The sequence below is a fragment of the Acanthaster planci genome, linkage group LG04, assembly GCF_054643075.1.
Source record: "Acanthaster planci isolate LZ-2023a linkage group LG04, COTS_SCS, whole genome shotgun sequence".
NCBI lineage: Eukaryota > Metazoa > Echinodermata > Asteroidea > Valvatida > Acanthasteridae > Acanthaster > Acanthaster planci.
In genome coordinates, this window is record NC_141780.1 from 21,272,509 (window position 1) to 21,289,318 (window position 16,810).

Sequence of the window (16,810 nt, forward strand, 5' to 3'; positions counted from 1 at the left end):
CAAAAGAAAAAGATATCACTTAGTCAGTTGTTCCTCGCTTCAATCACACTAAATTTTGTATCAAACTGGAGACCAACGCAGGCTTTATTATCAAAAGTTCACTCATTAAGGTCAGAGTAAACTTGGCACGAAATCGAACACAAACAGGATTTTTGGACATCCAAATAAATACTCTCACTGTGAATTTGCAAAAAAATTAAATTCAAGCGAATTTTTTTACAAATGTTTTGTGACGTGAATTCACTTCGCTTTCGCATTTGCATGAAGCACGGTCCAGCTTTGGACTCATGTCAACTTTCTTTTTTAAAACTGACCACACAATAGGGCTGTACAACGACATCTGTTACCTGCTTGACCAATATTGTCAGGTGAGGGTTTGAATCATGCAACCGACTAGCCATGACCAATGCCATAACCACCCACTAAAGCTTACATGTACACGTACCAAGTCACCTTTCAAAGTGAAAAAAAGATTCAGCATCCTGAAAGGTATTTGTGTGGAAATTTTAAACACAAACCAGGCTACACTGTGCATGAAATGCTAAAACAGATTTCACGGTTTATGCCCCAAGGTTACTAATGAGCATTTCGGTAAAGAACTGGCCATTTGAATCCACTTTCATGTTTGCTTTTTTCTGCTCGAATTTTGGGATAAGGATAAGGATTAGTTTGCAGTTACCCAGGTAACTGCCTTATTAGGGTACTTGGTTCACTAGCCCTAAACAAGGTACAATTGAGGTGCTTTTTGGCAAAAACACAAAACCAAACCAACTACACAGTGCAACAACAGCAACAACTCGAGGAATTGCCACATTTTGATTGTCCACAGCATGGTTACAACAAATCATTTACCCCTCAGAAACCTTCAGGCATTTCTTCTTTACCACCACTCAAAATACTTACCAAGATGAGTCCCGAAATAAGTGAGGAGGTTCCCGTCAAAGCCACATAAAACTTTGGAGTCAAAGTGTTGAGAAACATAGCCACTGCAAAATGCAAAGAAAAGACAAAGAAACAGAAAAAAAATGAAAAGAAAAAGATTTCAAAATCAGTTTTTAGGTTTCAAAACGTACGCGTCAACCTACCGATCCCACGAAACTGGGTACAAATTTGGAGGCAGGTACATGCAAGCCCAGCTACCGTATTACTAAATAGGGCTTTGATATCTGCTCAAAGTTATGGGGGTGGGGTGAGGGGGGGTCACTGTTTTCCTGCACGGCATTTGAAAGACCCGGGCACCTGGATTTGACCAAAAAATCCACTGAGTTTGGTAGGGGGAAAGTGTGCTTGGACCTCAATAAATTCCACTGAGCACATGATTTAGTTTTAAGGCCAATTTACTCCACTGAATGTACAATACATGTTGCTTATTACCATTAATTTCTTTAACAACTTTGTCAAAACTGCATCAGTAATTACTGGTAATGTTTAACATGCACATGTGTGTGTAGGCTTTGCTTTCTGCACAGGATGCTAAATATCAACCTTGTTTCAATAGGGCAACCAGGCCTGGCCAAGGCAATAGGCTAACCAGGTCTGGCCAAGGCAATAGGGCAACCAGGCCTGGCCAAGGCAATAGGGCATCCAGGCCTGGCCAAGGCAATAGGGCAACCAGGCCTGGCCAAGGCAATAGGGCAACCAGGCCTGGCCAAGGCAATAGGGCAACCAGACCTGGCCTAGGCAATAGGCTAACCAGGCCTGGCCAAGGCAAAAGGGCAACCAGGCCTGGCCAAGGCAATAGGCTAACCAGGTCTGGCCAAGGCAATAGGGCAACCAGGCCTGGCCAAGGCAATAGGGCAACCAGGCCTGGCCAAGGCAATAGGGCAACCAGACCTGGCCTAGGCAATAGGCTAACCAGGCCTGGCCAAGGCAAAAGGGCAACCAGGCCTGGCCAAGGCAATAGGGCAACCAGGCCTGACCAAGGCAATAGGGCAACCAGACCTGGCCTAGGCAATAGGCTAACCAGGCCTGGCCAAGGCAAAAGGGCAACCAGGCCTGGCCTAGGCAATAGGGCAACCAGGCCTGACCAAGGCAATAGGGCAACCAGGCCTGGCCAAGGCAATAGGGCAACCAGGCCTGGCCAAGGCAATAGGGCAACCAAGCCTGGCCAAGGCAATAGGGCAACCAGGCCAGACCAAGGCAATAGAGGGATCCCAATACGATGCTTTTAGCGTCGATCTGCACACTTCCGCGTTTGAAAACGAGGCTGTATGTGTCAGCTTAAATTCTTAATATGATCAGACGATTGAAAGTAAGGAGTTAAGACACAAAATACATAAAGGTATGTTAAATTCAGACTTGAAAAGGCTGCAATTTTTAGTGGAAGAGTCTTTCAGGATGACTCGACACGTCAAAAGAAAAAATAACAACAATTGACCGCGAACTAACGTACCTGCAATGGTCGTGTATCTTGTGCAGTGGGCATGGTTTAAACTGAAGTGGCGTCACACTTACGAACCAGATACTCCATGTACTGTGTGGACTCCGCGGGCGCGCGCGACGAAGTTCAACACAGAGAGCCTCGGTTTTGATGTAGATATGCGCAGACGGCGCTAATGTGAAATCCCTCTATAGGGCAACCAGGCCTGGCCAAGGCAATGGGGCAACCAGGCCTGGCCAAGGCTATAGGGAATACTTGCTGCATCACCTGTACATGTCATGGCAGAGACAATTCAACAACTGGTACATAAGATTTCAAGATTTTATTTCATTTCTACAGCATAATAACCATACACAATAATAAAATTTTTAATAAATACATAAATAAGATTGAATGATACTACAACACACTTTAGAAAGGATGCTGTAGAGGGGTACCCAGTGAAAGCAATGCTTGTAGATTTGCTTGTAGATTTGGGCCCCGTTTGTAACTTACGTTTTTACGTTTTTTTACGTCTTTAAATTCTTGAATCTATATGTATCCATTACCAGAGGGAAGACATTCAGGGAAGAAAGCACATCCTGTACAATGCACATGTACATTGTACACACCAGAAAAAAGGTACTGTTACAGTTAACAATGGAGCAGTTCACATTTTACGTGCATTTCCACACGTAATACTGGGCAGGCATTCACCCCTTTCAGGGGACAAGTTCTTTTGTTAGGGAAATTTGCACCGAGTTGTGGGGACATTTCTGAGTCCCCACAATGTTTTGGTCCCGACAAAATAGGTAAAATGTCAAGTGTATGTCCCCATAACTATGCTGTGGGAGGCAAAGCACAAGACATGTCCAGGAATGTAAGGTATGCCATGTGGGTATGTAGACACAACGTCTTTTTTTGCTTCAAGAAATATTTTAGAAAAGAAGAAAGTGTTCTTCAATTCTTAGCTTTATCACAAGCAACAAATGATTGTTTCCTTAGATTTGAGAATTTACACTGTCATTCCAGGTAATTCAATTTTAACTGAAATCAACTGTGTACTTTCCTAACCCTCAATAGATTCACTTTACTGTTAAGTATACATTTGCCCGTATGGCAACTTGGCAAGCGACTGGTCGGCTTTTGCTATACAGCTCTAATCAAAATTCTGTTTCTTTCTTCAACTGCCTCCCATTTTCAGATCGAAAAGAAAGAGAGTTTGACTCTTTGACCACACTGAAGGTTGATGGTACCGGTACATTGTCCATGTACAGGTGTACATGTGCACTCAACACAGACATACACATTAAAAAAATAAAATTAAATTAACCCCTTCTCATCATCTTGTTCATAAAGGTAAAGCAATCTCTTGCATTCCAAGTCCTCAAAGGGTCAGCTAAATTCATCCTGCTTGCAGATTATTACCGGATCTTTCAATGTTTTACAAATTACCGTAGATTGCCATGGAAACTGCACAAGGCAGCTTTGGGGTGGTGTGTCATGTCGGACACAGTGCAATCTCCCATCAGCCATCAACAGGCAGGCATATGCTAATACATGTACGTCAGCATTTACTGGGGCTTTTGGAGAGTGCTGGCTGAAGCCCGTCAGATCTTTATTGTGATCAACATTTTCCCAATCAAGGAAATGAGGTACCGTTACATGCACACATATTGTGCAGGTACAAATGACATTTGGCACGTTTTTTTTCGCTTGACGTATGACTGACATACATGTACACAATGGACATGTATAGAAAATGTACTCAATGTTTACTGAGATAACGGCGTTTCTCATTTCAGAGCGACCTTTATTTTCAAGAGGAAAAAGAATCAGTTTTTATGCTGTGGAAATTCTCAGCAAGAAAAACGTAAGGAAAATGATAATCATAAGAACCTCTGAGCACTAGTAAATAATGTTGATTTTTTAACCCTCCCCTTTCCATGAACAGACCCTCCCTCCAGGTCAAAAAAATACGTGAACCATGGAAATGACTGTGCATACCTTAAGTAGGATCTTCTTGTGGCTTCCAGAAACATTAGTTTTTTTGTCTTGGGCTATAATCATGAATGCCAGAAAGCTATCACAATAATACTATTGACCAATCAGAATTATGGTTTGAAACTCATTCCATCCTGCCTTGACCAATCACATTCATTTAACGGCCCAGAGTGACTGGTACCCTCTTAAAAGAATCTAAGACAACTTGTTTTCATTCAAAATAATGTTTCTATGATTGCGTTAAGAATAATTTAAGTACTCCGAAACAACAGTTGGATATAAATGAGAAATTAAACTGATTTATTTAACTAGTCATTACTGGTTAACCTTGTACGCATAATATCTCTGCTCGTCCTTCATACATACATGTACTGTACGGTAAATCAATTAAACATACAGGTACATACATGTACAACCTGACGTCAAAAACAGAACACGATCAAATAAATTAGTGCCTTAGTTTGGATGAAAACTTTGTGTCATCATTCAGTATTTATTCAGCTACACATATCACCTAGAAACAATATAGTACATGTAGAAATTTGTGGGTTCCGTGCACAATGTCAGTGTTAACGCATGCTTCACCACATCCTTCTAGGTTTAATACTTGATAGTGAGTAAATACACCAAAAATCAAGCCAATTTTCCCAATTTTAACACAATACATGTTCTTTTGACGTTCATTCAGGAAGCCACACAGGACTAAACTCTATGACTAAAATTATGCACATGGCGGGTCAGCGTTTCCTTCCTCTGCAATCTTACAAGTTATTCTGCCTTTGCTGAACCATAACCAACATTTTTCAAAGACTGAATTTCCTTGTTTTAAGTACCAATGAAATGCACTACACCAGTCTAATCTAGTAAATCCTTCAGTTAGCAGCTAATTTCCATCTAACACACAAGTACTGTGCATGTACAGTACAAACATACACGTAAATTTATGTACATGTACACACTTTTGGTGTAATTCTATAAACCAAAACATCAAGCAGAGCTTGATATTAACTGTAAAATACCCGTAAATTCTTTTCTTGAGCGGATGTTACATCATTTAACTGTTAACTTACAGGCTTTATATTACAAGGTACATGTATGCATACATGCACCGGTATGTAAATCATCTATTCAGAGAATACAAATTAATATGCCGCTGACAAAAATGACTCAGTGATAAAATGAACAATAACAACCAGACTGTCAAATGATACTGAAGTACTGTACATGTACATGAACATTACATGTTTGCTACATGTACATAGAGACCTTGCCGTTTAACACAGTTAAACAGTGTATCTCCCACATAAATTTCATAATTTATGCCCTCGTTTGGCCTTTGGACACTGGACTCTTGAGTCCACAAAGCCCCTGTCTCATATTTCAGGGATGCGGATTGCAGATTGAGTGAAGACAGCCAGAGCGAGACAGGTACACAGTGGATGCTGTCGTGACCGGACTACTGTAAATGAGAAGGTTTGCCCAGAATAATGTGATGGACGACAAACAAAATGTCTCACTGAAAACAACATTTACACGTACACGTACATGTACCAGCATGGACGTGTACTAAAATTTAAATGTAGCCTTAAGTATTTACATGCCTATAGATGCTCCTTACACTATCCTGAAGCATCCCTTAGCCAAACAAATTGTTACATGAAGTAAAAGTGTACAAGTTTGTGCAAGGTGACGTTAAGACTTTTTAAAAGTGTCATAAAAATGAGTAGAACAATGACAGGTAGGAGCTGCGCTGTGGAGTACAGAAACGAGATGTCAGAGCCACCATGAACCAAACTGTTCCAGTCCTACTTCCAATACTTCAAGAAAATCTAGGAGAAAAAAAATGATGTTTGACCAGTTTCCCTGATCAATTTTTTGAGCAATACAATTTGCAAGGGGAATCCAATGATTAATATTACACAAGCGTGGTGGTGTTAAACAGCCGCGGGACCTCACAGACACATTTTGTGGGACCCGATGACTCACTGTTTTACATACTGAACATGTAACCAGCAATACTGTACGCAACGCTGCATGTACATGTACACGTGTATATGTACGTTGCAGTCTAGTCAATAAGCTACATGTACCATAGACAACAGTGATAAATATCCCCACTTCAAACAACACTGGGTGTTCAAGACACATATCAAATTAAAGCTCACTTCCTCATCTTTCATTTTCCTGATTTTTTTAGTGGGTTAACAGATTCCTTTTGAAGATATTTCTCTCCAGAGAAAAATCACCCCTCAAACCAGTCACGAGGCCTATCGCCATTTTGAAAATTGATGCCTACACTGCATTGCTAAACAGAGTGATTTGGAGGGTCCCGTTTGGTCTGATACTTTCAGAAATACAGGCTGGCAGTCCTCCAAGATCACATCCTCTTTCTTTACAAACCGCCCAGTCTATGTACCGGTACCACAAAACTGTCCTAATAGCAGAGAATTTGACAGCCTACAAGTAGTGATTCGGTTCCACGCAGGTAAACATTTTGCACCTATTTACTGGCCTGCAACCATTAGTTATCTTGATCTTCATTTGTTACAATGTAGCCTTCAACTCAGGACACTAAATTACCACAGAAGAATATACAACATGTACATGTTAACATGAAACCGAATACAATCTACAATGTACATGTACCGGTACATGCACATTTCATACACGTATTGTGCAAAACAGGCATGTCCAAGAACATGCACCTGTACATGTATGTACACCTGTTCAATGGTAGACCATAGAGCTGGGTTTGTAGCTCTATGGGTAAACCTACATGAGGTGTACTTATGTACATGTATTACAATAAATATATACCGGTAAATGTACGTTTATGCATTGTAAGTACCTTGCCATTTCATTTAAGTTCTGGTCATGAACACTTTCAATTTCAAATGATGTATCCAGTATGTTTCTAGAGTCTTGTAAAAACGTTTTGGTTTCCAATATGAAAAAAATGAAGTGAAACAAATTTTCAGTTAAAATCACAGGTTAAAAGACGGGTACCTCAGGAAAATTGGTGTTTTGATGAACTTACATGTACATGTACTAACCCTGAGCTTCCGCAATCCTCCCAAATCCTCAGTAGAGGATTGAGGCTACATGTACGGTGTCTGCAGATTTTGGAAGGTTTGGGCAATGCTGGATGGCCCTATGAATGAGCTGTGGGTTTTGGACAGCTGGGGTCCAATATACCAGTAATACCTACATGTACATGTAATTATTGGCTACAGTAAACACTTGATGACAGTGAAATTACAACAGTGACTAGACACGGACAACATTTAGAAAAGCTGAAAGAATTTCAAAGCATAAATATCTACTACACCACCCAGTCAGTGTCAAAGAGCTACTGGATTTTAAAGAATTTCCAAGGAAGCGACATCCTCGCAAAAGGGTCTTGGCTATGCTGGCAAATTATGATTAAACCCCACTTGCCAGCATAGCCAAGACCTTTTTGCGAGGATACAGCTTCCTTGGAAATTCTTCAAACTGCGCCGCTTGAAAGGAATTGGTGGCAAGTACCCTGATCAGTGGCTTCATCCAAAATGTAGATGCACATTTATATTCCGTTCAACCTTTCTTTGAGTTTAATTTCTGAAGTTATCTTTCTCTTGGAGCTTGCTTTCTTGGGTAATTTCCATTCTCTTGGAGTTTACTTTCTTGAGTTGTTATCTTTCTATCAGAGTTTACTTTCCTGAGTAATGATTGGCAAATTTTAATGCTCTCTTTGGTGGGTTTCAAGTTTTTCATTTTTCCTGGAGATACAAGTACTAATCCATGTACATACTGCAGTGTGCACCTTCACATTGATGTGAGTACTTTTGCTGCAGCACTCACAAGCACTGCTGACAACTTCCTGTTGAAGGAATCTGGGAAGTTCAGGCATTAAAAAACAGCCACTTAAGTAAATATTAATCCTCACCTTACACACAACTAAGGTACCTGTACCATGGACATGTGTGGTATACCGGTACATGCATGTATGCCACTGCGACAAAATAATACACGTACCTGCATTTCAGGAAACTGAACATTTGGTAGGTTCCTGCTCGTACATTTACAAGAAAATAAATCTCCTGACACTTCTTCTGACATTATCCACTTTGTGATTTTTTCAGGGGTTTTGTTAAAATAATTCCTTTTTGTTTTTGTTTTTTGTTTCATTTTGTTGGGGTTTTTTTTGCGGGGGGGACACTTTTGCAGCAAAATCTTTGTGATACAGTGAGCTTTATGAATACATGAATACTGCCTGAGGAGTTCCCCATTTTTTTCCATGGCACATTTGCCATTGTAAAAGCCACACGCTACGGAGAGCGAGTCAAGGGGCAGTGTGGACTTTTCAAATGCATCCAACATGGCCCCAACAGTCGGGATTAGAGTTCACGGGCCAATTGTTCCAAACATTATTCTGGGTGGCACTTTTTGGATTGTTCTAAACTTTGCACAAGACCTAAAGCTGTAAATGAGCTCTGACATGCTACCGATACCCCGTACATCAAGAGACGTCTCTTTCAACATCAAAGTTGAACATTTTACCGTCCAGTGGAAGGCTTTAAGAAGCTGTCAGCACAAACATAACAGAAATAACAGAATAATTCAAATAATGTTGAAAAATCTTACACCATTATCAAAACACCACATAGAGTTAGTACTATGTACATGTACTTAAATGCACGCCAAATGAAAATACGGGGTTTCAGGCCCTGTCAGAAGTAATGAACCAAATGTACATTTTGAGGCATAAGTTGACACAGCTACATGTAGGATTGATATTTCTGAAGATTCAACAAAAGTAGACAATATGGTTGAGGTCTGCACACAGCAGCGGAAAATCTAATTATTTGATCACGTACTGTACATGTACATGTATGTGTGCACACGACCTAGTTGGAGATTTTTAACGAGCAGATTTGAATGACCTTGGATTACAATCCAGGGCCCACAGTACTGAAAATAATCACACTTAGAGGTATCAAAACCAGTCTGGCCACTTCATGACACCTGTTGCAAACTGAGGTCCACTCATCCAATAGAAACATGGTATTTTTGGTCCATGGGACAAATAAATCTGCCTGACGTCATGTTGGTTGCCTGAAGCCTGTCCACAGAGTTATTGAGTGTCTTTTTCCGATCACGTTTGAATTTAATCAAGTGTAAAATCCATCAATGGGCCCTTTGAGTTTGATGTTCACAAGTGGAAGTAATGTTTTCACAATAATACCAGTAACATAATTAAATCAACAATGACTGCAACCTGTAACATGTACACGTGGTGCGCTTAAAATTTTACGGCTGATGACACATTGTCACATTTTTTAACCTTTCCACTCAATGAGTGTATTCATGGACGGTTTCTTGCACGTGTGCATGTTGTTTCACCGTGGTAGGAATACATGTACATGTACATGAAATTAAATGCAAACATATATACGTGTACAAATGCACAAGTGTGTACAATTGTTTTGAACACATGCAGGTACATGTACCAGTAAATGAAAGATGTCCCAGATGCCACAATTATCAGTAACAGTATGTTCTGCTTCTAATGGATCATTCCATGAGGTTGGGACACAATTTGTGATGGTTTCCTTGTTAGAATGTTACATGGGTCACTTTTACCACCTGTCATGACCTGTAGAGTACGTCATTTGCTATGAAACATAACACACACCTCTGTATTCAGCCTTGCTAAGATGTATAATTTGGAATCCACATGCAGGGAAATAGCTGTTCATTTTAACGGACCCACGTAACAACCGACACCGTCACAAATCGTGCCCCCAACCTCATGGAATGACCCATTTGACATGTCCACGTATATGAACACGTGCATGTAAGGCCATTATTCACATTAAGGTCATTATACTTGAAGTACTGTACATGTATGTCTGCCAAAGTCCACTCTCACATGGACATCCCAGTCGATGTGGTCTAGAGCCACTGATGTGAAACAACATCAATGTGGTCCCACTTGATGGAGTAAACGGCCCACTGACTTTTATCGCGTTAGGTAGAAATCCAACGATTGGTCTCGGTGAAGAAGATGTAGCTCATTTGGATAAACATCAACGGGATGATTCACTCACAAATCCGCTTACACACTGTAGACGTACTCTGTCTACATGTCCACTGCACAGACGCTTAAGAACAATATTGATACCCGACTCAATTATGGACAAGCAGTGAGCCATGCAGTCTGTGCTAAATAGACCGGAGGTCACTCAAAGGTCAACGAGTACTGGACCACAAACTGGTACGTTTCTTGGAAATTGAGAGTGGCAGATTTTGACAGATAGTAATTGTGGAATAAGCCTTTTTTTCACGTTTCATGCACGCATGCTCAGAATATTTAACAGAAGGAATAAATTCATGACGAGACTGTTGTGTAACGTTTGGCAAATAGATCCTCACAATTGTCATTATTGTAGACGGTTTGTTCTCCTCTAGCTTTGTTCACTTCATCGCATGGGGGCGCTATAATCAACATGGCGACAGAACGGGAAATTGACTTAAATACCCCTACCCGTAGAATAACATGTAGAAGGGGACTCCTCTTGTCTTTAGTACAACCTACAGTATATGCACAGTATATGTACATGTAAACTGTTGTATACTGTACATGTACATGGAACATGTGGAAGATGTATATGGAGATGCATGTCAAAAAGATGCAGAAATTCCAGGGCACGTAGTATTTTGTACAGTAAAGCAAATGAGCCCCCATTTTCACTTGCCATGTGGAACCCTGAGGCAAAATAGAGGCTATTTCAAAGGGGTTCCGCAAAGAGTCCTATAATGTACAGTTCTAAGTAAGAGTGAGTACGGAATGAAAGCGTAAAATACGTGACACATTTTTACAAACACATACAAGGCTGAACGTCCTGAAATGTAAAGAAAACCCCCGGGTTTACATCAGGGCCAATGCTAAACCACAAGCTATCCAAAGCAACCTATTGCCGGTTTGTCTCGTTTCCAAGACAAACACGGCATGACAAAGACATATCAGACCAATCTCAACCCATGTCCAATGTCATCTTACCATTCATGATGGCCGTAGGGCCTGGCAGATGGAAGGCAGACGATTACAAATCTGGGAGAACAGGGCTGTGCAGGAGGCACATATGGAAGCATCCAGACAGATATGACCAAGCACCAACTGCCACTGTACAGTATTCACGCAGAGTGTTTGTGCGGAGCAGTGCTAAAGAACTACCGCAGACGAGATAGAGTGAAATGACCTCTGTCATATACAAGGCCTGATTTCTAAGTGTCTGCTGTCTGCATACAGGCAGAATGAGACAGACAGTGCATCATATCATATTCACAATGCACGGAGCAGTCCACTGTTGACTATTAATATGTAAATGTTGTCCAATTTCTCATGAAAAGTAGAATTCAAGACCACAGACTAGCAGTTAACTAATGATTTCCCCACAGCCTAACATAGATGCAGGATTTGCAGGAATGTATGATTCTTGTAGTAAGTGTCAGTATGCACAGTTACACATGTACATGTACTGTACATGTCCATGCAGCCAGAATGCATGTGCACAGCCTGCAGTGAAAGTCCATTGTGCATAATACCTTCAAAATGGTTGCTTCCAGCCTGGAGGTCAAACATAATGGTACAGCCCAAATGCCTGTAAAGTGCAGTTAGCCTGTCACTAACTGCATGCTATGGAGAGGTATAATTAGTATGCAAATGAGATGATTCCATTTTAGAGGGGTGGACTGCTGCTACTGAGGGACTGACTGACAGATTATCTGTCTGTTTTGACTAGGTATGCTACTGTAGACTTTTAATGTAATCACCCCTACTTCCTGTTAGCACACAGCAGGATATTTTCCTCAACAAGAGGGCAGTGTTATGAAATTTAGAGCGTGCTCAAAGAGATATATCGTGGAAGACTTCAGCCCTGTAGTTTTGAATCTACTTTTACTCCTATATAATGCAAAGAGAAAATACTAGATCTCCTTTATCATATATTTTTAGGTACACAGTTTCTTGTCCTGAATACTAAATCATAACCTTGTAAAACACAGCAGAGGGAACGCACATTTTCTGTTGCACGTTTCAACATCTGCACATAAGTTACATGGAGACGCTGTGAATATACATTATTTAATCCCTCTCATCAATTTGTAATCATCCACATGTACATGGAGCACATGAGACACCTTTTTTCCAAAATTTAAAAATCTATTTTCCCAAACTGCTCATTTGTCTTCTTTTAACAAAGGTACGTCTTACACTTTGCTTCCCAAACCTTTGCAAAAAGCTAAGTGACTCAGTTGATGATTTTTTTTCTTAAATGAGGCAATTCTTGTAATTGTTTTGTAAAATACAAAACAAGAACAAAGATTTGTTTTCTTTGCTGAAAGTTCCACACTTATACATGTACATGTACAAGTGGATTTATCAACTTCAAAGCATGCTAAACCACAAAACACTGCACCTGCTGCCCATTTGCAATACAACAACTACAGATGTTTTAGGTTTTTGTAACCTTTAATGGCCTTGCTTAGGGGTGGAACTACATTTCGGGGCTTTTTACAAGCTTGTGGAAGGAAAGGAAATAAACCTCAGCCGAAAAAAATTGCCTTTCTCTCCCTATCAAAAAACAAACAAATTTGGGCTCCATTTTGGGGGCCATGGTCGACACTGGACCCACTGAATCCGTCCTTGTTTAGTTCTGATAACTGCTCATTCCTTTTTGTCATCCTTTTCATTAGCATAGAATACACACTGTCTCCTTTGCTCTCCTTCCCTTCCTGAGAGAATTCAGAAGAGAAGGCTGACAGTCGATTGACCCTTTTCCAAGTTTATGAAAGCATGCACGAGCTTCCTAAAAAGGATAAAAATGTGTAAAGTTTGCCGATACACCATATAAGGAACTACAATGTGCACGTATCTCTTTTGAAAGAGGCACACAAGGTAACTCTTTACACCGTTTCAGGGAAAATTGCAATTCACAGGAAGTGAATTTCTGACGCTAGCGTAGTGCAGCGGATGTCAGAGCAAAACTTCGGTTATCATAAAAAAAATTCCTCTAGTTTCATTTTTATTTACAAGGTACCATTTTACCATTTTGCGTTCATCTGTTTGTGCATGAATTCCTGGTACTGAATGAATTGTCTCAAACTTGTCCACAAAAACTCTGCATGCAAAGTTCATTTCAGCAGAATGTACTGGGGCTGCAAGTTGAAATTATTAAGATTGCAATTAACAAATAGTTCCCTTTTCAGTATTTTTACAGAGCTGATGTAACACACTTGTGTGTGTGTTTGTGAAATAATTTTCCCCCAGACAACTTGGCAACCTGTACATGTTTTTTTCCCCCCTTCAGAAAGATATGTACACTCTTTATTTCAACAGACACTGGAGATAAATTGAACAACTTAAAAATTGAAACAAAAATTTTGTTAACTGAAAGGCCAAGAAACTATTGCAGCCCTGGAACAAAAAAACTACATTATTAATTTTAGTTCCTAACCACAACGTGGAAAGTTCAAATTTGTACTTACACTGACACTGCATTTTCCCCATATTTCAAGAAAACTCTCCGTAAAAAGTTTAATTTTCCTAAGTGATTACATGTACCAGTTGTTAGACAATAAATCCAGACTTCTTGTTCACAAAGTAAATGTATACATTTAAATGTCACAACACTTTGTTCTGTTTGTCAAGTGCAACATAATCATCTGCCTGGAAGTCATATACATGTAAACACCACAAATCCCAAGAAACAGACACAAGAAACATACATGTGCATGTACATGTTGTGCAACATCTTTATTGATGTCAAACTCCAATTTGTTAGGCACTGTATCGAAAGAAAAACTGTCCAACCTAAGACCAAGTTTATACTAAGCAGAGTGCATTTCCTCCCTGAACCATGTAGAATGATGGAGTTTGGACTTTTGACAAACTTTCAGTTTAGCCAGGTTTGTGAACAAATTCCAGACTGCCATATTATTTACACACATGTTTATTCAAACATTCTCTTCATTAACTATGCTTGAAGAGCAGTTGTTTGCAGCTCATTCTTTTATCAAGCTTGGACTTGATGTACAAAACTTGATTTCATTCTTTGGGGCAAAATGTGAAAGAAAGGTCTGCTCTCCTGTGAAAAAAAACCTAAATGGAAAACTCTGACATGGCTCACTGAGGAAAGATTAAAATGACTTGATTTTGTTTGGCATGTTTTACTGTACTTGCATGTAAAGGTCCCTTTCCATGGTCCCAGTCTGAAAGCAATTACAAGTCCTCAAAAGTCAGATTCTGTAGTGCGAATATTCAGGTATTCACTTAGAAAACACTCAGAATTTTAAATCAGTCTCATAGGGTTTGTTTGTATGGAATTTTTGTCTCTGCCTTTAAATCTGTATGTAATTACGTTATAAATATACTGCGAGAAAAGAGTTCCGGTATCAAGACGGACCTTGACACACTATACACCATCGCCATGAGACTGGTCCGCAAAATTCTAAGTGTTTTCTTTGTAAATGGCTGAATAACATTTTCATTGCTAAATTCGACTTGGGAAGACGGATAACACAAATTTTCCCTTCACATCCTAAAAAGTGAAATTTAGCTAAGAGATTCCGAAGCATTTACTTAGAAAACACTTAAGGGTTTTTTCAGGAACACAGGGACATCAAGTGTTGTTCGTACATGTACAGTATATCGACCTCTTCTCTTAAGTTGATTTTTTAGGAAATGTCGTCACTCTCAGATGGCCAATAAACTACTGCAAGGGAAGATTAGTGATGTCCGTAGATGGAATTTTCACCCACTGGGAATTTTGAAAACTAGGACTTGCTGGCTCATGCTCGTGTGCAAACTTGATATCAGCATAGAGGAAGGAAAGGGTATGGGCTTTACATATCCACCGTACCTGTATTGGGGATTGTATATTTTTGGGGACCCGCAAGTTTTTTGTTACTGTGATCTTGTAAAACTGGTCAGTCCCCCCCAAAACTGAAGGCAACGCTCCCTCTATAGTGCTGACCCTATTTTTTTGAAATTTCAAATTGTAAATTGTGAATAAATGTGACTTTCTTAATGATACATCAGCCATGCAAATTGGAATCCACCACGTCATCACTGTTTTCACAAAGAGGCGAATTTCTCATCAGGGAATAAAGCCTAAGTTTCCAGAAAATTGCGTCTGAAGTTGTCTCTTTTGCAAACGCTTATTTCCCCAGTATTTAGCATTCCTTAAGAGATCTTAAAGGACACAAAACTTCCAAATGTTCATAAAAATGCTAAAATTTCTGTGACTTGTGTCTGCTCGTGAAAACGCGCGCTATTTTGCTATACACGTAGCATTTTGTTGTCAAGACTTGAAACAAAATTTGGAACCTGAGGCACTGCACTGGCCTGGTTCTGTTCAGATTTAACCAGAAAAAGTCAGCTTTTATCAATATATGGGATTTTATCTGATTCTATTCAGTTTATAGTGTGGGGTTCCTCAGGGATCCTGTCTTGGACCGTTATTGTTTACTATTTATTCTTCTAAATTGTTTGATGCTGTAAAGCATCAACTTCCAAATGTTCACTGGTATGCTGATGATACTTAGTCATATTTATCATTTCAGCCATGTAAACCAATTCATCAAGAACAAGCTGTTATAGCTATGGAAAAGTGGACTCAGGATCTACGAAGTGGATGTTGCATGATCGACTTATGATTAACCCTAACACTCCTCAGTCCTCCAACAGGTGAAGGATCGAGGAGTGTTAGGGTTAATGATGTTAAAATAGAGTTTATCCTTGTTGGTACTAGGCAATAACTTCCTAAAATGTCAGTTTCCAATATGAAAGTTGGTGATATTTCAGTGGGTAAATCAAGTCATGTTCAAAATCTGGGTATCCGGATTGATCCCAATCTTGATGAGAATGAACATATCACAAAAACCTGTTTGACGGCATTTTATCGCATTCATACATGTAATGTACGGAGGATTCGGAAATACTTACCAAGGGATACATTAGAGGTTCTCATCCATGCTTTTGTGACAAGTCGGCTTGACTATTGTTATAGCTTGTTTTATGGTCTTTCAAATGTGCATCTTTCTAAATTACAGAAAGTACAGAATGCAGCAGCACGGTTGGTGTCTGGTGCTTCCAGAAGAGATCATTTAACCCCAATCCTTTATCACTTACATTGGCTACTGGTAGTCATTCGCATTCACTGTAAAATTCTCTAACAAACAATCAAAGTTGTCCGCAGATTAGCCCCTGAGTATCTGTCAGAATAACTTAGAATTAAGAAACGCACATGTTATTCACTTTGTTCAGAGAGTAAAATTATTCTCGACTATCCACAGGGAAGATTGATTTTCTGCTTCTGCACCACATCTTTAGAACCAACTACCCTCCGAAAATCAGATGATTCAATCCCTGGCTGTTTTTAAGAAAAAATTACAAACTTTTTTTTT

The 16,810-nt window shown here is 39.8% G+C and overlaps 1 protein-coding gene across 3 annotated transcripts in view; it reads right to left on the bottom strand.

The window, feature by feature from the left end:
• The window catches only part of LOC110983583 (suppressor of tumorigenicity 7 protein homolog), a 39,466-nt gene that overhangs the window by 16,092 nt on the left and 6,564 nt on the right, over positions 1 to 16,810 (bottom strand). The window contains exons 1-2 of one of the 3 annotated variants that reach the window (XM_087135713.1): positions 11,406 to 11,910; positions 904 to 986 (exon numbers count right to left, since the gene is read on the bottom strand). In XM_087135713.1, the coding sequence (XP_086991839.1) occupies positions 904 to 986; positions 11,406 to 11,412 (90 nt within the window). In that variant the 5' untranslated portion in view covers positions 11,413 to 11,910. Of the gene's footprint in view, positions 1 to 903; positions 987 to 2,392; positions 2,631 to 11,405; positions 11,911 to 16,810 lie in introns of those variants that run through there. The other 2 variants (XM_087135714.1, XM_087135712.1) reach the window with 2 other exon arrangements.